Source organism: Nicotiana sylvestris, chromosome 7 (assembly GCF_000393655.2).
Source record: "Nicotiana sylvestris chromosome 7, ASM39365v2, whole genome shotgun sequence".
In the NCBI taxonomy this organism is placed as follows: domain Eukaryota; kingdom Viridiplantae; phylum Streptophyta; class Magnoliopsida; order Solanales; family Solanaceae; genus Nicotiana; species Nicotiana sylvestris.
Window position 1 is genome coordinate 56,568,842 of NC_091063.1, and position 19,669 is coordinate 56,588,510.

A 19,669-nucleotide genomic window follows, 5' to 3' on the forward strand; every position below is an offset into this window, starting at 1 on the left:
TAAAATAACAAAGTAACAGCAATATAAGAGATATAGGAAATACGAGAAAGATGTAAGGTATTAATACACAACAGATAAAGCCCATCATCAGTAGTTGATCAATAACATCCTAAGACTAATTCCTAACTGGCTAGTCTCACTCTAGTGCGCTGTAGAAAAGACATCACAATTTCCCCTAACCTACAACCTTAATGCTCGATCTCCACAATTCCCTGTTTAGGGTCATGTCCTCAGTAACCCTAAGTCGCGCCATATCTTGCCTGATCACCTCTCCCCAATACTTCTTAAGTCTCCCTCTACCTCTCCTCGTACCCACCACCGCCAGTCGTTCACACCTTCTCACCAGTGCATCAGTGTTCCTCCTCTGAATGTGCCCGAACCATCTGAGTCTTGCTTCCTGCATCTTGTCCTCCATGGGGGCCACACCTACCTTCTCTCGAATATCTTCATTTCTAATCTTATCCTTCCTTGTATGCCCGCACATCCACCTCAACATCCTCATCTCTACAACTTTCATCCTCTGGATGTGTGAGATCTTCACCGGCCAACACTCGGTCCCATTCTCTTGCGGGATATAATATTTAATATTATATGAAGTGCTCCATATTTATTAACCTTAAATAATGGGTTGTATGATCAATTTCTCATCAAGTGTTACCGAAATGCGTCAATCTCTTTGTTCTTTCATATCATATGTTAATATCTATTAAATTCTTATATCTTTTTCGAATGTGAAGTGATTATTATTATTATTTATGTATTATATTGATTTTTATGTTTAATTACTAAATTTGATTAACCTTGAAAGTGTACATCAACGAAAAATTATTGTTAGACGACCAAAAAAAAATAACTATTACGTATGTATTGCTAAGAAAATTCTCTCATAAGAATGTTTTAATAGATAATATGTTTGTCAATTTTTTTATATTTTTACTAAACATACATTTCTTATCATAAATTTAACAAAGTAAGATTGAAATAATATTTAAGTAGCAAAAAAAATCCAAAAATCCGACAAAACCGAACCAATCCAATCCGATGTAGTTGGTTTAGTTTGGTTTTAATAAAAACCGAACCAATCCGGTCCATGTACACCCTTAGTTAAATATAATGGTTCCTAACAAACACATGCCAACTCCTTTAATTCATCGCTTATTAATTGTTTTAATTTTCAAAGTGAAAAAGGGGTTGATCAGATTGGATCATTTTCTTAAGATCTTTTAAAAGTAGTAATGGTGGATGGGCATATGCACCATGTGAGTAAGTATCAAGGAAGTTGTCTACAGCTTAAAAGTTGATTTAAGGAAAACGAAGCAAGTTTAAAAGACACAATCTAGGCTACAAAGGTTTGAAATTCTCAACCAGCAAATCTCAATAAAGTTACCATTTTCCCTTCTTTTAGCCTTTCTAGTCATCCAGTGCTAGAAAAATGTAACTTTATACTCCCAATAACATGCCTAGTATAAATTTATTATCATCAAATAATCTAAAGAAACATCCGTAAAAGTTAGAATGTACACCCTCCGTCTTCAATTATTCATCGTAATTTTTAATAATAGATATTTCAAATTATTTATCATTTTAGAAGTTCAAGATATAATTAAATTTTTTTTTCATTTTTACCCTTAATAATAATTGTTCTTGAAGATGGAAATAGCACATAATTAAATAGAGTAAATATTCAATGAAGAGAGATTATATCTTAAGATATAAATAAGAGTAAAATAATCAAAAATCCCTCCTAATTAAGGTTTTTTTAAGGGATGTGTAAAAGAGAAACACGATAAATAATTTTGAGAGAGAGAGGAAGTATTAGCTTGGCTGGATTTTTAGAAAGAACTGAATAATTTTGATTAATTCCAATTGATTACGATGTACACCCCCTCCATTTTTATTAGGGTGAAATTCAAAAAATAGCCAGATTTGCAACTGGTCGTTCAAAAATAGCTCAGTTTCAATAGTAATCGAAATTTAGCCACATTTCATGTAAAGATAAATCTGAGCGAAAATACTGTTCAAAACCCGGAAAATACGCCAGTATATTATACTGGAATTCCAGCATAAGTATGCTTAAACTCCAGCATATTATACTGGAGTTCCAGGATAAGTATGCTGGAACTCCAGCATAAGTACACTAGAACTCCAGCTAATATACTGGAGTTCCAGCAAGTATAATTGTCCAGTATAATATACTGGAGTTTGGAGCACTGGTGCTCCAGTATATATAAGTATAATATACTGGAGTTTGGAAAACTGGTTATACCGTGCTATTTTTACTTTTTATTAACGATTGTTTAATATTCTGGCACACCCGTTAACAAAATTATCTCTAACAGGTCGTAACAATAATAACAAGGGATATTTGACTAAAATATCCTTATATATTCTTTAAATGAATAATTTTTTACTATAAACCCTCTTGGAGTTGTAAGATGAAATTGAAAGAAAAAATAAAAAATAATACGTTGTCGGCGATACTTTCTTTTTTAGAAAAAGGACGAAGTTCAAAGCAGTTGGTTCTATGAGATATTGACCTGTAACTCCATTGAAATTTTCTCCCAGACGTAGTTGCCTAATTGGGGAATTAGAGAAAACTCAAATGAGATTAGAACTGTGTCATTGTACGGAAATCTTCTATCGCTACAGCGAGGATAGCTTAGATTGAACTTCAGATGACAATAATTCAATCGGGGTACATAAATATGCCAACAGAAGTTGTTGTCCGTGGGCCATCATTTTTATCCAATGCAATATCTATGACATGTTCTGCATAATTACAGGAATATACTTTTTAAAATAAACAAATTATACTAGGTAACATTTTCAGAAGATGGCTGCAGCCATTTCACTGCCAATTTGGATTTCAAAATCAACATCCACAAAGATCAATGCTTACAATGCCAAACCCAGAATTTCTTATCCTTTAAAAACTCCAAGAAATGCAGTAGGGCCAATATTATTCAACAAAAGCCACAGTCTCTATCCCTTATCCATATTTGAGAGAAGTGGCCGACATGAACACCATTTCACACCTAAAGCTGCTTCTTCCTCTTCGGGTAATACAACTAATTCTTGCAGAAGTTATTGTCTTTAGTTACTACTATTAGATGTTAAGCTGAATTCACACCTTTTGAGCTAAAGAGGAAAAGTCCCCTCAAAACTGAATTCTTCCTGATTTTCAGATTATGGGTAATCTTGATTTCCCAGCAGGTTATGTTATTTTTTACTAAATATTCATACAAGTCCCACATTTGTCACAATTGAGTGAGAAAACCCTAAATGGTATAAATGCAAATTTCCTGATCATTGCCAAATTTACTTCTGAATACCCTTTAAAATTAATAAGAATGAAACAAAAAGAAAATACATGATTCCTGAAGCTGGTGGAGAGAATACTCTGTTCAATCACTGCATTTAAGCTAACATTATGTATCTAAACTCAATTATGTTCTCTATGGTAGTGATAAACAGGATTTACTGTATTGACTATCAGTAAAGGTTGTAGCTTTGTAAAGGTATCCGTGAGAAATAATTTTCAGTTATTACATTCAAGTCTAAATGTTCACTGAACTAGGAGATAGTGTGGAAGAGAAGATTTGACTTGGCACAAAATGTAGTTGAATTACTGGTTTGTTGAGAGTTAACGCCTAGCTGAACTATTTGGATAATGAGTAGATTAGTTTTGATTTCAGTTTAGGAAGGACCCTCAAGCTATGAGAGCAGAATTAGACAAAGCTGCAATGCTGGAGTGGCAATGACCAATCAAAATGTAGCCTCAAGAATCTATTTAATCTGATGGTAGACACATTTTTCATCCACAGCTAAAACATAAATACAGCACCATCATATTTTTCGATGTTGCAGCTTGCAAAGAGAGGAGTCGACCTGTAAAATACTCTTTAACTTGCACTTGCTCTTTTTAACCCTTAGTTTTTTTTTGAGACAGATCAAGTGGACCAATGTTTCCCTTTAACGCGTTTATGAATAAAGAGGAAACCTAATCATATCCTGTGTTTATTTATGACTTGGCAATTTTTTGTGGATTCAGTTGGAAGTGCAGAGGAACCAGCAACTAAGGTGAAGTTTCAAAGATCACTGAGCCTACCTGGTTGCTCTACTTCATTGTCATTGCTTGGAACTGGTCAGCTGCAACACAATCAATAATCTTTTCCAAATAATTCGAGAATCAATTTTAATTTTTGATTTATCTGCACCAAGTTCTTCTAGATCATGATAATGGTTGTGTTCTATGCTCATATTTTGCTGCTCTTCCTGCAAATTTAGGATACAGGGAAAAGGTTTTTGCAATTATTGGTGTCAAGGTCTATGCTGCAGGACTCTATGTCAATGACTCTGTCTTTAGTAGGTTAGATGCTTGGCGAGGACATTCCGCTGCAGCAATTCAGCAGGATACTTCCTTGTTCAACATGATATTTGAAGGTAAGCGGGTGATGTTTAATTGCTTGGACTATTGGGATGGGAGGAGACCATATCAATTAAAGTTGATTTAATGAAGTGCAGCCAATCTGGAGAAATCACTACGCATTGTGCTGGTCAGAGACATTGATGGTAAAACTTTCTGGGATGCCTTAGATGAAGCCATTTCTCCAAGAATCAAGTCACCCACTGCCGAAGATAAATCTGCTCTTTCCACGTTCCGTGGTGTCTTTCAAGGGAAACCTCTTAAGAAAGAAACTTCCATATTCTTGACTTGGATTGACCCAACCAAAATGCTTGTGAGTGTGCAGCTTATTTACATTAAGATTCTATTAGGCCCATATATGTGGACTTTGTTTATTCTTGGCTTTTTTAATTCTAAATTGATGCTCTATTTTATGGAAATTTTGAAGGTTTCACTCTCTTTTGATGGGACGCCTTCCTCAGTAGATGCGATAATTGAGTCTACAAATGTTGCGTCTGCTCTCTTCGATGTATTTCTTGGTGGTTATCCAGTTTCTCCTTCACTCAAAGCATCAGTTGCTAATGGACTGGAAGCTGCGCTCAAGTGAAGGCCATAACGAGTTAGTTTTCCCGTTGGCTTTTAATTCCCTGATTTGTTAATCAATGATTCAGTAGCGCAGCTCCATTGGAAAAAATTGTTTTTTTAGTTTCCATGTATTGGTACCGGTAACAAGCATTATGCAAGCCAAGCATTAAAAGTACAATGAATTATTTGAGAGAAATTCACATTAAAGGGAAACACCAAGAATCTCATGCTAAAGCATTTACTTTTATTTGCTCAAGCATTTTAACAACTTCAGCCATGGTGGGCCTTATGCATGGCTCTGCCTCAAGGCACATCCATGCAATGGTAAAGACATGGTTAATTTCTTCTATGGGAAACTCCTCTAAGTTTCTGTCAAGTACATACTCTTCCCTTTTCTCTTGAACAATTGCCTTCACCTGTAAAAGTAGAATGAGATTAAGTGACCAAATATATGGCATCTTGTGAATTAGAAAGAGATTAATGACAGAATTCATCATATCAGCCTGATAAGAAACAGAAGACTGATACTTAATATATGACGTAAAACTATACTTCATTGACCAAATGGGGTTGAAAGTTAATCTGTCTCCTATCATAAGAATAAAAAGTTAAAAAATTTAATCTGCCTATGTTTTGTATAACTGGTGCCTTGTCAAGTGACATAATATTGTTTGAGAAAGATTGAAATTTCGGTTGGGAATTCTGGTTTCCCTATTAAGTTCAGAGGCTCATGCCACTTTATAATATTAGCCATTTGCATCTCACTGCTAAGCACATTGTGCATTACAATTCTGAGAGTTTAAAGCTTGAAACATTCCTGTTTAAGTTAAACCAGATAGCATGAAAAAGAAAAAACTGAACAAAATGTTTACCCAGGTTACAAGCTTGGTTCCTTCCTCTAAAAATGATTCGTCTGTTGGCTTTTTCCCAGTTAGAAGCTCCAGTAAAACAACTCCAAAGCTGTAAACATCTCCTTTTGCTGTTGCCTTTCCAGTGTCAAAATATTCTGCAGCAGACGTAATATAATTCATAGTTTTTCAAGAACCAAGATTAAACTTCTAATGGCCTAATCAGAAACATACCAGGAGCCAAATATCCAAAAGTTCCAGCTACCAAAGTTGAAACATGGGTCTTATCTGGTTCCATCAAAGTGGCTAGTCCAAAATCAGATACTCGAGCCTCCATGCTATAATCCAGCAAGATATTGCTAGACTTGATATCTCTGTGGATAATGTGAGGAATGCAATCATGATGCAGATATGATAATCCTCTTGCAGCTCCTACCGCTATTTTGTATCTTGAAGGCCAATCCAAAATCTTCCTAGGAGCAGATTTTCCTGCATTTGATGTTGTTCATCTTAAAATTTATCACAATATCAAAAACTCGAAGCGTCTACAGAAGCTGAAATAAGTTAAAATGTATGATATATACCATGAAGTACTTGATCTAAACTACCATTAGGCATAAGCTCATAGATGAGAAGGTTATACTGATTTGCACTATAGTATCCATGAAGTGTCACTATATTTCGATGCTTTATGTCGCCCATTGACACCAACTCTCTTTCAAAACCTCTGTCTTGTTCTGCACTTATTCTGTTTAACCTCTTTACCGCAAAAGAAGTTGATTCATCAATTGTCAGTTTATAGACTGTTCCATAGCCTCCTGATCCTATAATATCTTTGTTGGTCAGCTTCATGGTTTTCTTCAACAACATGTTGGATTTCAATGTGTCCATTTTTGATGATTTAAACATCACTAGCTTTCCACCTGAATATGAACATGAAGAAAACGTAAAATAATTTTCATCAACCATATGGTATCTTAACTGAATATTCACATCATACCAGATAAACTGTCTTGAACAACCATTTGCTTTCTCTTCCATCTACGGTAACAGAGGATTGTCATAACAATCTTCGAGACAACAAAAGAAACCACACATATTGTGATATAGAGTGCAACTTTAGAATTTCCCATTTAGTGCTGCAAGTAGTTAGGCCAAGTTAGAAACGAAATCATATCATTCTGCTCTATTGAGAAAAGATGTAGGGGTTTAAAAAAACAGGTACCTGAATTAATGAAAACTCTTAACTTGACTTTCAGCTTCCCAGCTTTAACTGTGGAATTAAATAAACATTGTTAATAAGGAGTGTACCAGAAGAAAGAAAAACAAAGGAAGAACAGATTATTAGTGGAGGGAACAACTTAAACTCCCTCCACGTTTTTCATTGCATATAGACACTATAGGAGCAGAGGCGGATGCAGGATTCAAACTCTATAGCTTCAATCTTTAAAGTTATTCATTGAATCCATTATATTTTTAAAGTTACGGGTTCATATAAACTATAATATCTATTGCATTTTTTGTGGATTTTTACACGTAAATGTATATTTCGAGTCAAGTACTGCCCAGTATTACAAAGCTGCATCTGCCCCTGTATTAGAGTTGTTTGCCTGTTGCTACATAGAGAACATACTCCTCATTCTGCGTCTACTTAGCAGCAGTGGCGGATCCAATAATGGATTCGCGGGTTGAGAATGTAGTGCTTCGTGGTCGAATAGAGTTAAATGTACGTTTCAGAATCCACTTTTTGTACCCAGAATCACAACGTCTTAAGTTATTAATCCGACACTTATCAGCAGATACAATTACAGCTCTCAGTATGAGTATAGAATGAAGAAGAATCAATCAATTACACAACTTTAAGAACTTGAGGACTTCACCTTGATACCATATTGCAGGAAGGGGTCATTTCTTGAAGCAAACAGCAGGAAGGTCCGCCAGAAAATGCTCTTTTAACCAAAGAAAAATCAAGCAGAGCTCTCAAACCAAAATCATTTAAAGAATTGCCGTCAATTTTATTATAAGAGCATCTAATAGTGGGGTCATAGCTCACCTGTCAAGAAGAAAAACTCTTCAGTATGAACAAGTCTCATGTGAATATGATTTTGCTCTTTTCCTAACTGATAATGGTGTTTTGAATCATTGATATGTTGACAAAAATATTAGTTTACTATTCATGGAAAGACCTACCAGCCTTTGCATGTATGTACTTTTTGTTGGTGACATTATTGCTTTATTGCCAGCACACTCAAAACATATACGTAAACGTAATCTTGAAACTTATACATACCCAACATTGTCGATAATATGAATTGATTTATGGACAGTAACATTAAAAACACATGAAGTTCGATGTGTTTCCATAGATATGGCAACAGTTGTCCTTTTTGCCATTTATGTGGAGGTTGGGAATATTATCAATCTACTAGGATTGCTTTTCTTGGAAAAAGACTGAGCTGTCAAACACGCTATTCAGTTTTTATCCACATAGCTGCACATGAATCTTGTGAAAAGCAAGAAACATTAGAAAAAGCCTATCTATTTGACTTTTTATAGCGTTTAACTGTTTAATTAGGTACGCTTTGAATTTCTTGCAGTAAGGATTGTTCACACGAGCAAATAACAGATTTATTCACGCCTTGATCTGCTACTTTTTTAGTTTCAGCTTTGAGCACGTCTCATTCTCAGGGGAGTTAATAGTTCGGTTTGGCCGGTTATTTTATAAAATTTGTGTCATATCAATTTTTCGGTTATTCTGTTATGTAAATCAAAATTAGACTTTTTGAAACCATCCCAATCATGGCGGTTCTTCTTCGGTATCGATACGGTTCGGTTAATTTTCGGTATTTTTTTAAATGTCATGTAAAAGTCACTAGTAAAAATAGAATGCAAATACGTACATACTTTAATGGAACTTAGCAAAACTTTCTAGAAATTTTTACTGTTTTAAATGATGATGAATTATGAAAACATGAAAGATTGCCATAATATAGATCTATCAATTACTCTACCACTGCATAAAAGAAACTATGCAAAGACAAAGAAAAGATAAATCACACAAGTAGAAAGATATTAACCAAATTGGGACTCAAAAATAAAGTCTACAAAAGATTAAAATATTCAAAAAGATAAATACGAAAGAAATCATATTCAATAAATTATATAGTTTGATATTTCATAATCGTTAGAATACTTTGTTTCTTGCTAGTGAATATGCTGGAAATAATTTAGTTTCAATAGGAGTAGCATAATAGGTTTGGGAATTAGAATTTTGATCTTAATTACTTGTTGGCTTGTAACCATTTTCATAATTCCAAGACCCAAGGAAAGATTTAATACATTATTATTTTTAAACTTAATATATAAATATGTTTTCCATATGTAAATTTATTCGATACGGTTCGGTATTTTTTTTGGTTTATTTTCATAAAATAAAAGACTTACCCTAATTGTTGGTACGGTTGTAGATTTATATAAAAACTTATGGCTTTATTAAAAGAAACTTAAAAATCAATTCGGTGCACTACGGTTCGGCCAGTTTAGTCGATTTTTAAAAATCCATTGACATCCCTACTCATTCTTACGACGGAAATTATGCTCAATTCAAGTGAGAATGCCAAGGTTTGGCAAAACTTGTAATCCAAAAAAATGCATAATGTTGTTACTTGCAACTCGCTTATAATTTTGCATTACTTCTTACCTGTCAACTTTACGTTAGGAGAAAAATAGATGGCCACTCTTCATTCGGTATCTGAATTTCACTGACCCGACTAATAAGAATTTGCACCATATAGACTCACTAAGGAGGAATAATGCGTTCCGTACCAAGAGGTTTTCCATTCGCAGATCAATCTGTACATCTTTGCTTTCAATGCAACGAGGATGGAGTCATACTGAACTCTCAACATAAAGAGTTCCTTCTCTACTGCACTCATTCTGGCTCCAAAAATTCTGATTATAAAGATTAACCCCATATTGTTACAAGCCTAAAATCAATACTATCTATATGCAATCGGGTATTAATATCATCAGAAATCCACAGGATATACATCAACAAATTGCTCAGACATTCATATATACAAAGGATAGACCCCATTGTTTCCCCTCTTAGTTTATCTTCTTTTTTCTTCTTCTTTGAAATCCCTTTCCATTCTCCCTTGCTTGTTAGTAACAGGTCCATTCATATCTCTGACATGGCTATAAAAGTGCAAACCTTTGAGTAACCTACTGGCTTCTCACAATCCTGCAATTTTAAGACTTTTAACAATCACTTAAAGAAGAATAAAAGAGTTGACTGGATAAGTGATAATCAAAAGAGTAAGAAGTCTTGCCTCCCAAGTCGCCTGAGCTCAGGCTGTTCGAGCAGCATATCTTGAATTGGCTTTATCGTCATTCCCTTGGCGCCAGAACTACAATGGACAATAGAAAAGGACCCTCTTAGTGATGCTGAGATCAAATCTTATGCCTCACATGTATGCAAGAAATACAAAAGCAATTCAAGACTCGTAGTAGTTCTCTTCCCATTGACTGGTACATAGTTTGCCTATATACATGCTGTTAAACTTCAAATATTCGCTGGCATCTATATGCAAGGCTAGGGGAGACTGTCTTCTCCTAGATTAATTGGTTCAACAGAGATTTACAAGCATAACATCTCATGCCACATGCAGAAGAATTCGATTATTCGACCAGTATTTGACACTGATGTATCATCCAGCTAAAAGCATAATTCTGAAAGGAATTTTCTATCTGAGAAGGTGGATGATATTCTGGTACAAACTAAGACGGTAAAATGGAGGGACAAAGGAAGTATCTCTTACCCTATTCTTGGCCTAAAGTTTCCCCTGTTATGTGATTGGAATAGAAATTTACAAAAAAGGAAAGGAAATACATTCTCTATTTTCCCACTCCTCTCCCAAGCTTTCTTTTACAATGCAATGGAATTAGGTAAAAAGTAAGAAAGGAAACATCAAGAACATAAATGGTAAATTAAATACCTGTAAATGAAGTCGAGGGACACAAGTCTGTGGTGAATGGTATAATCACTTCCGACATACGTGGCGACCAGATTACCAGAGTCAGGGTGGGGCCAGCTCCTTGATGTGGGAAACCGCAGTATAAAAGTACCTGGGTCTTGACCTCTAAGTGAAGATTCTGCTTCTTCCTTGGTAATGAACCCTTCAATCCACACGGGTGGTGCAGAACCCCACAATGAAGTAATACACTGCTGTGACAACGTAAAAGCTATTGGATACAGCCAACACCACACCTTTTCAAAATTGTCTTGAGAAACTAGATCTTGACAACCAGAGACTCTCCTCAGGAGGTCAAAATCCTGCAAGTTAGACAAATTCATCAGCATATTCTAGCAGGCCATTTTTGCAAGATAATTTAGGTAAAGCAATTTAAGGAGATATCTATGAGATCTTAATATAAAGTGAAGTCAGAAAAACCTGACAAAAAGGTGAAGAATTATTATGTGTGGTGTAGCTTCACGCAAAAACTATTTTGAAAGTTTGTGTTTAACTCAAGAATGATGAAACTGTTAAAAGCTGGTGGAATTTCGGTATGGTCGGAAAAAACTGAGATACACTCTTACCGACTTCCCAAGTATGCTATCTACACTTTATCCCATGATCACATCTAGTTATAATATCTTCCCACACACCCAATTGACATTGCAAGTCAAGAAACGGAATATAGTTGATAAAAGAAAACATTTCTTGCTACAGTGTCAACCCTTCCAATGGGTAGCAAAACCTGTCTCTGGAAGTGTAAAATGGCCTTCCCAAATAGGTGTGTACGTGGATTTGGAACCTCGGAGAATATGTGGGTATTTTCCAAAAAACCGAGGGAATAACAGCAAAGTTACGCCCTCTTTGAAGTAGTTTTTCAGACTATGTACAAGTTTACAGAGAAAAAAGAGAACCTGATAAGTTAGAGATCTGGTATGGCCAAATGTCATCTTCAGGAAATGCTCTTGAAGCCCAGACACCAAATTCTCCCAAAGGACATGGTGGTTGTCATCGGATATTAAATTCCAACATTTGATTCCCACTTCTATCAGCCTCTTTGAAATTGATATTTGATGTCTAAAAAAGTAATGTTATTCATACAAATTGAACAGCAAAATTCTGCACAAACTGGTAGAGACAACAGTATACAAGGTAACTAAATAGTGATGACAACAATGAAATGAATATGGAAATGGAAACCCGACATGTATATTTTGTTTATATCCTATGAACTACATGCCAATCTAATCCTGATCCATAAATTCAAAATCAATATACTAATTTCATAGTTAAAATTTGCCCTAGATGCATATTGCAAGTGCACACCTTTTACCGCAATCAGGAAACAAGCAATCCTTCCATCTTAAATTTATATTTGATCCTATTAGTGATGTCACAGAGAATCTGTTGCTTTTCAGAAAGAACTTTTTCTTTATTTCTAATTGTTTAAAATAATTTATTCTAAACCTCATGAATTAATGAGTAAAAAAATTGGCAAAACAGCTATGCGTCTGAGCTAGTCATTTCTCAGGAGCAGAGTCATTTTCAGATCATTTATGAGGATTTCTTTTACTTTTGGAGGCCAATAGCACTTAGGAATTACCCTTCCAGATCTCCTTTCTTGTTTCTCTATTTTACTAGTGTTATTCCAACAAGTTAGCAATTTCAAATGCAAACAAAGATAAAGGAAACAAGGGGGGGGGGGGATCATAAAACATAAGGCACAAAAACCTTCTGATTTTCTGCGCTATGAGATAAATAGAAAATGCTTTTTTGCTTATTGCCACCCCTTATAAATGGAACTGGTATTTATGCTCTATATAGTGATTTGGTTCTTTCAAAATTTTTAATACATCCATGGTGTTGGTAATTGTCAAAAGTAGCACGGAGAATAGTAATCGTCAAGATGAGGAAATAACAGCTATAACTCCTAAAGAAAGGAATAAATGCCAAAAGTAGCACTACAAACTAGATGGTGTTAGTAATCGTCACTTCGACATGCAACAATAAAATGAAAATATACCTGTGGTGTGAACATCCAGAGAATAAAGAAATTCTCTCCGCAAAGGTTGCAAGTTCTTCTTCTTTAGCACTCATTGCCATTTCCTTGAGAAGAAGACGCCTCTCATTCAGGTCACCGAGGCAGTATTTAAAAACATCCACATCTGAGATTGGATCTCTGTTACTTGGAAAGTCATCAATACCAGAGTTTGTGGTTTCACTGTTCTCTGAATCAGAGGAGAAATTTTGTGCCCCACCATGGCTGACTGGTCTTGCCACCAAAGAATTCAGATATGCATAGTTATCCTATTTCCAATGCATGTTTAGGGAGAGATCATAATAATGACAATAATTAAGAAGTTGTAAACAAGACAAGATTACAGGAAAAAATTGGTACAGGGAAGCAATGACAAGGAGAATAATTATGATGATGATGATTGGACCAGCAATAAATATTGATGAGAAAATCAGGTAGTAATAAAATTATTCTAGATCACAGTCCCGTGCAATTGGTGACCCTAATAGGAAGCACGTGTTGCCAAAATGAGAAGTTTTAGAAGGCATTACTGAGGAAACGGAGTGGCATTGAAGGAAAAATAGAAGGACCAGCATTTTTAAAAGTGAAAAGCGTAAAAAAAGCAGTAAGGTACATGAGGAAGTGAAAATTGAATATTGAAGGACACACTCCTTTGAAGAGAAGTGCATATATATGAATATAAAACTGTAATTACCAAAGCAATAAGAATAACTAAGTTCAACATACAGTAAACAATAATGCCAATGTTAATCCAATTTCTTAAAATTAAGATTCAAAAAAATGACCGCTTACTATTTGTATCACCTTGTGCGATATTCTTTTAAGTGCACACTTCTCTAAAGTGCATGACTTCACCCGTGAAGCGACAAACCCTCACTTTGCACTGCTTTAAGTGACAAATGATGTTTTTAACAGCATGATGACAAAAAGAAGCTTAATTTTCAAAAACCAGCAATAGTTTGTACTTTCAACCTTATTCACCACTTAAGCAAGTAAGCTAGTTTACAAGGAGCAGCATCCATAAGCATATATTAGTTATGTCATCCAAGAAATAGTGTCAGAACATGCTAAAAATAATAGGATGAAGCAGATGTTTAAAATACCTCAGAGATCCAGGAATGAGATTTTGATTCACCATTAGCTTGCTGCAGCACAAAATCATCCTTAAAATTTGCACATAGTTTCTCTTGTCCTAATTTGACCCGCTTTGATGAAGGACTTTGTTTTGCTTCACGTACAATACAGGGCAGATCAGAAGAGCCATCCTCCAATATAGGAGATTGAGATCCATTTAGTAAATGGATTCCCAAAGATGATTTCCTCAACATTAGAGAGGCCGCCCTAGTGTTACGATTCCGAGAAATACACCGGATTGGTCTGGAGAATACCTCAAGGAAAGGATAATTACCCATTTTTGGAATCTCAAACCTAATGCAGAAGAGCCTGTTATCGCACTTGGATGAAAGCTGCAATTGGGACAAAAGGTCAATTTTCTAAATGGTTTTAATAGAAAGAAGTGATCATAGCATTAGTATTTTAATTCATCTCCAAGCATAACCTGTCATCAATTTCCATGTAGAAGTGAACTACAACAATACACTACATAATGTTGTAATAAACCTTACACGTGAGCAGCTACAGAAAAGGGTGCTCAAGTTCACAGATTATAAACTAGGAAGAGTTTTGTGAGACAAAGTATATCCACATTGATGTGCTCATCCCATAGAATAATTATCATTTTAACTGTGCCTAAATCTGCAACAGCTATGATCACGTTAAAATAACTCAACGGGAAGAGGAACAAACACTAACACCTACTAACCAATATTATATTTGCCTCATTAATCACAGATCTTCGTTGCAAGTGGAGATTATTTGTTTCCTGAATTAATAAACCTTCTTCCAAAGCAAGTATTTTCTTATTCAAGATTGCAATCAACAGACAGCTTCTGGCCACTTTGTATTGCATGTGTTAAAAGAAGAAATACAACTATCCAGTATGGTACCTGAGATATCTTGAGCTTAAAGGAAGCACGTCCACTAATTACTTTGCTTGGTCTATCAGAAGAAGCATATTCAATTCCATCATAATTTGTAAGAAGAGGTGCCTCATCATCAACTGGCTTCTCAACTGGTGCTTCGTCATCGGCATACACAAGCGAAGCAACAACCTTTAAAAGCATAGCATATATCCATAAGAACACTTGCAGCTAACTTAAGGACTTCATTAAACTTTTTTGTATGGACAAATAAACAACAAACCTCCACTTCTTCGGTTATGGGGCGACTAAAGTTATCCATCAGTGTTACATCTAAAGAAAAGTTTCTCCGGCAGGAGGCCTGCATTAAACATACAGGTAAAGGAGTAAAAAGAAACTTGTAACCAATAACATAATTACGTAAAGGAGCAAACTCCCTCTTGCTAATTTAATTTCATGAGAGCACCAAATGTATCACCTACAGCTTTTCACCATGTTCATCTCAGAATACTGTAGTTCTCTCTCTCTCTCTAACTCGGTTGCTTTCTTACCACTACCTCAACCAGCACACTAATTACCTTTAAACAGTAGTGTGCTGGATTATAGCCTGTTTGGCCAAGCTTCTCCAATCCAAGAAGCACTTTTTTTCAAAAAAAAAAAAAAAAGTGCTATTTTTCATAGTTGAAGTGTTTCGCCAAGCTTTTGGAAGGAAAAAAGTGATTTTGAGGAGCAGCAGAAGCAGTTTTGGAGAAGCAGAAAAAGTAGCTTCTCTCCAAAAGCACTTTTGAGAAAAATACACTTTGAAGCGGTTTTTAAAAGCTTGGTCAAACACTAATTGTTGCTCAGAAGTGCTTTTTAAATTAATTAGCCAAACACAAACTGTTTCTCGCCAAAAGTACTTTTGAGAAAAGCACTTCTCAAAATAATCCGATTTTTGCAGCTTGGCCGAATAGGCAAGTAGTCTCACTTTAATAAATTACACATTATTATCCCCAATAAGAAGATACGCCTAATTCCTATCTATTTTGAGATGGATGATCAGATAATGAGCTTTACCAACAATTGAACATGTCACTATGCAACAGCTCTTGAATGACAAAAGTAGGTCTCAATATTCCAATATATGCAAAGTTATATAACATATTGCATGGTTAATGCAGCCACACTCCTTCAAGCCCTTGAGAGATGTTAGAGTGTCAATTGACAACAGTTGAAGATTTAAGATCAGCAATGGTAAAATTCAACATCTTATCACCAAAAGAGGCATACTTTAGAATTTTTTTGAAGAACCAGCGTTACAAAAAAAGTCTACAGTATGCCTTTATCATCGATAAAGATATCAAAGTTAACCGTTTCTGATCTTAAATCTTTGACGGTTGTCAATGACATTCTGGCATCACTGAAGGACTTGGAGGAGTGTGGATTTCATGTAACATAGCAATCTTTCACCACCTAGCTTTGTTTCCAATATTAAATATCAACTTAAAATAGAAGATATACGACAAAGTTGTGTAGTTATGGCATATGTTTGAGACACTCTAAAGTTACAATACTCAATCCTGGAAGACTATTCAAAACAGAACTAGAAGTCTGAAATGGGAAGCGGGATCAACTTTTTATAATGTTCCTCAATGATTTGCATGCAAATAATTTTATCAAGATTTCCATTCCCCCAGGATATCTTTTCCAAAGAATTTCAAAGTAGTGTATCTTTATTACCTTTCCACCAACAATACTCCAAACACCATCAGTGTCTTCTTCAATTTCATGCGCGCTTGAACTATCGATAGATAGTTGTACTGGAGGGTCCTGATAGGTGCACAAAGCGGTAGCAGAAACTAGTAAATACATGAGTAGACACAACAACAACAACAATAACAACAACAATAACAACAACAACAACAACAACAACAACAACAAAAACAACAAACCTAGTGGAATCCCACAAGTGGGGTCTGGGGAGGGTAGTGTGTACACAAACCTCACGCCTACCTTGGGAAGGTAGAGAGGTTGTTTTTGATAGACCCTCGGCACATGAGTAGACACAATCTTCGTAAAATTAATGACAATGTTGTTTACCTTAACATAGTGATTTTTGATAGATGATACTACTGGCAAGAGCTCTGCACTGTACACATAACCATCCAGCTGAGAACCCTTTCCACTAATGCAAGGAAACGATATTTCAGAACTGTCTGATACTGAATCATTGTTGAGTGAGGACGTCAAAGACTTCTCGCCTACAATCTCCCCATCAAGGTAGAGGCGCAAAAGATTTTCTGTGACCTGAAATGCTCCAAGGATAAGGGTTGCTTAAACACCCATAAAACAAGACAAAGTCACCAAAATTCTGGTAGTCAGAGAAGAGCAGATGACAACCTGATGAGATCTTGGACTGATGGTAGCTTTAGGATGATCCCATTAGTGTATTACCTTTGTTCCATCTCAGGGCACATTTTATCAAAGATCTCGTTTGTGCATACAAATTCAATTTGTGTAACACATCATGTCATACCAACAATCCTACTAATCTACTCTTCTTTGTGCTGTCAGAACATACATGGCTGATATCACTAGTTTAGTTTGTTGGAACAAAACCAGTTGAAGCAGATGACTCATAGAGCTATTGGACAATGAGTTCTGTAATCAATCTAGCTTTGCCAAAATTTTGGGGCAGAAAAACATTCATTTGTAATTATTTTCATTTCGTTATAAAGAAGTGGAAAGCCACTAGGCCTAAACCAGTTTTTTGATTTCCCTATTCTTGTGCTAAAGCTCTTGAAGGGGAGCCTTAGAGTAACAGCAAAGTTGTCTCCATTTGACCGGTCACAGGCTCGGGCCGTGGAAGTAGCCACTAATGCTTGCATTAGGGTAGGTTGTCTACATCACACCCCTAGAGGTGCGGCCCTTTCTCGGACCCTGTGTTAATGCGGGAATGCTTTGTGCACCGAGCTGCCCCTTTTTTGTGTTAAAGCTCCCTTGTCCAGAGCAAACTTATTGTCAATATCAATATGCCTAATATAGTGAGAATGTGCAACAAAAAAAATTAACTATAGAAGGTAACAATGCCCATTGTGGAGTAAGAAATTAGCAACACGACCATGTTAAAGTAGATAAATGGGAAAACATCGCATCAACTGCTAAGAATAAAGTAAAAGTTATTTACCTCACATCCAACATGAACCCATTTCTTCGTAGAAAATTCACTTTCTGAAGTTGCATACACATCTTCCCTCCACGAAGTTAGTAAAGGATAAAGCAAAAGTCTCTTCTTCTCATCAAGTAACAGGAAAGGAGCATGGGATGTGACATCTGAATGATTCTGCATAATCATCAAAAACCATATGAAAGGAAAAATGGTGCAAAGGAAAAGTTATCTTGCAGAACATAGTCAATAGAAAGCCTCTTCCTTTAATTTTACTGGAAACAAATGGAGGGACATGGCTAGGTTTATGACTTCGTCGAAAAGTACTTGCAACTCTGAAAAAAATTCTATCTGTTAGTAGGAAGGCATGATTTGCAGATAGCTACACTTGGTCACAAATTCAATTACCAAAAATCAAAAGCTAATAGGCAACACGAAGTAATGATGAAATACTATATGACTTAAAGACAAAGACAGTACTCGGGTAATCCTGAACACGATATAAATGAGACTTTTGCTAAGGTGGCAAACATATCCTAAAGGCAAATGACCAGAAAATATGAACAATTCACATTAGCCAGAAGACAAAGTTTGCAACTTGCAATTATCTAAACCATGTACAAGCTATAAAGTAAGAATCTTTCCAACAAGAATGAAACCTAAATCGGAAACTTTAAAGTAACCTCTACAAATAATTATATGACATTATCAAGATTTCATCAGATCAAATTGAATAGAAGGGGAAAAGGCAAATGAATACGTCCCAAATAGTAATGAGGTAATCAAGAGAAAATAAAGCTGCAAATAAACCAAAAACAAATGAAAAGAATAGCTATAAAAGAGCTTTACCTGCAGAAGAATTGTGGAGGGTAAAGTTGATGCCTTATTCAAGTAAAACCAGAAGCAGAGAAAGACCCCATTTGTGGCATCATAATCTTTGAATTCCACTTGAAGATCTTCCAAAAAGCCGTAATCTTGAATACCCATAATTCCCTTTTCAGCTTTCTTGAAAAAACAAAAAATAATGAAAAGAATACCAACAAGTCCAAAATCCCAACGAAGCAGTTGTTGTATTCGTCACTCTCTGTTGAAGCAGTTCTAGGGGCAATGGTGTTTTCTTGACGGCTGTTAAATAACGGTTGGTAGTGTCAATCGGCAGTTCAGGTTCTAGTCTTTCACACTTCCCCCCAAACCAAAGAAGTATTTGGGCAGAATCGTATGTATCGCGGACTAGCGGTACATTTAAACAGTTAAACAAATAGACGAGCGACACGTAGGATTTAATGGGTGTATTAAGTGGAAAAGTGCGGTAAGAATTGTCATTTTTAAATCGGCGCTTTCAACGCGAAAGTCTTCCTTTTTTCAGCACGATTTCCGCCTATTTATAATTTGCTTTTTCGCTTACGAAATTATAATATTCTACTATTCACATTTTGAAATGTTGTAGGCCTTTGCCTAATAAGGAAATTAGAGCTTAAAGTCTACGTACGGTTATAATTGGGTTTGCCCTTTGTATGACTAATCGAGATTAGAATATGATGTATCAAGGTTCAACCTTGAGTCATATCAAATCATAATGCAAAGTTAGGTTGCCGAGCTCGTGGCCCTGAGACCGATCAAAATCGAGATCGAACAAGATAATGATTGAGGGAAG

General features: G+C 35.6%; 3 protein-coding genes across 3 annotated transcripts; 1 reads left to right on the forward strand and 2 right to left on the reverse strand.

Moving 5' to 3' along the window:
• Nucleotides 1–2,769: 2,769 nt before the first annotated feature.
• Nucleotides 2,770–7,829, forward strand: LOC104220072 (fatty-acid-binding protein 3, chloroplastic). Its single transcript, XM_009770879.2, has 6 exons — nucleotides 2,770–3,059; nucleotides 4,052–4,144; nucleotides 4,288–4,443; nucleotides 4,525–4,739; nucleotides 4,854–5,024; nucleotides 7,638–7,829. The coding sequence occupies exons 1-5, from the start codon at nucleotides 2,834–2,836 to the stop codon at nucleotides 5,010–5,012; spliced, it is 849 nt and encodes a 282-aa protein (XP_009769181.1). The 5' UTR covers nucleotides 2,770–2,833; the 3' UTR covers nucleotides 5,013–5,024; nucleotides 7,638–7,829.
• LOC104220073 (receptor-like serine/threonine-protein kinase At1g78530) lies at nucleotides 5,090–8,015 on the reverse strand. Its single transcript, XM_009770881.2, has 8 exons — nucleotides 7,892–8,015; nucleotides 7,719–7,787; nucleotides 7,064–7,111; nucleotides 6,839–6,977; nucleotides 6,423–6,761; nucleotides 6,073–6,327; nucleotides 5,863–5,996; nucleotides 5,090–5,406 (listed from the first exon to the last, which is right to left on the reverse strand). Exons 4-8 carry the CDS (start codon nucleotides 6,969–6,971, stop codon nucleotides 5,215–5,217), a joined length of 1,053 nt encoding a protein of 350 aa, XP_009769183.1. The 5' UTR covers nucleotides 6,972–6,977; nucleotides 7,064–7,111; nucleotides 7,719–7,787; nucleotides 7,892–8,015; the 3' UTR covers nucleotides 5,090–5,214.
• A 1,724-nt stretch (nucleotides 8,016–9,739) lies between these two features.
• On the reverse strand, nucleotides 9,740–19,162 carry LOC104220071 (SH2 domain-containing protein A-like). The gene is made up of 12 exons (XM_009770878.2): nucleotides 18,865–19,162; nucleotides 18,037–18,192; nucleotides 16,950–17,156; nucleotides 16,590–16,679; nucleotides 15,154–15,231; nucleotides 14,898–15,062; nucleotides 13,995–14,357; nucleotides 12,877–13,160; nucleotides 11,768–11,930; nucleotides 10,836–11,173; nucleotides 10,170–10,247; nucleotides 9,740–10,081 (listed from the first exon to the last, which is right to left on the reverse strand). Exons 1-12 carry the CDS (start codon nucleotides 19,000–19,002, stop codon nucleotides 10,063–10,065), a joined length of 2,079 nt encoding a protein of 692 aa, XP_009769180.1. The 5' UTR covers nucleotides 19,003–19,162; the 3' UTR covers nucleotides 9,740–10,062.
• Between the last annotated feature and the right edge of the window lie 507 nt (nucleotides 19,163–19,669).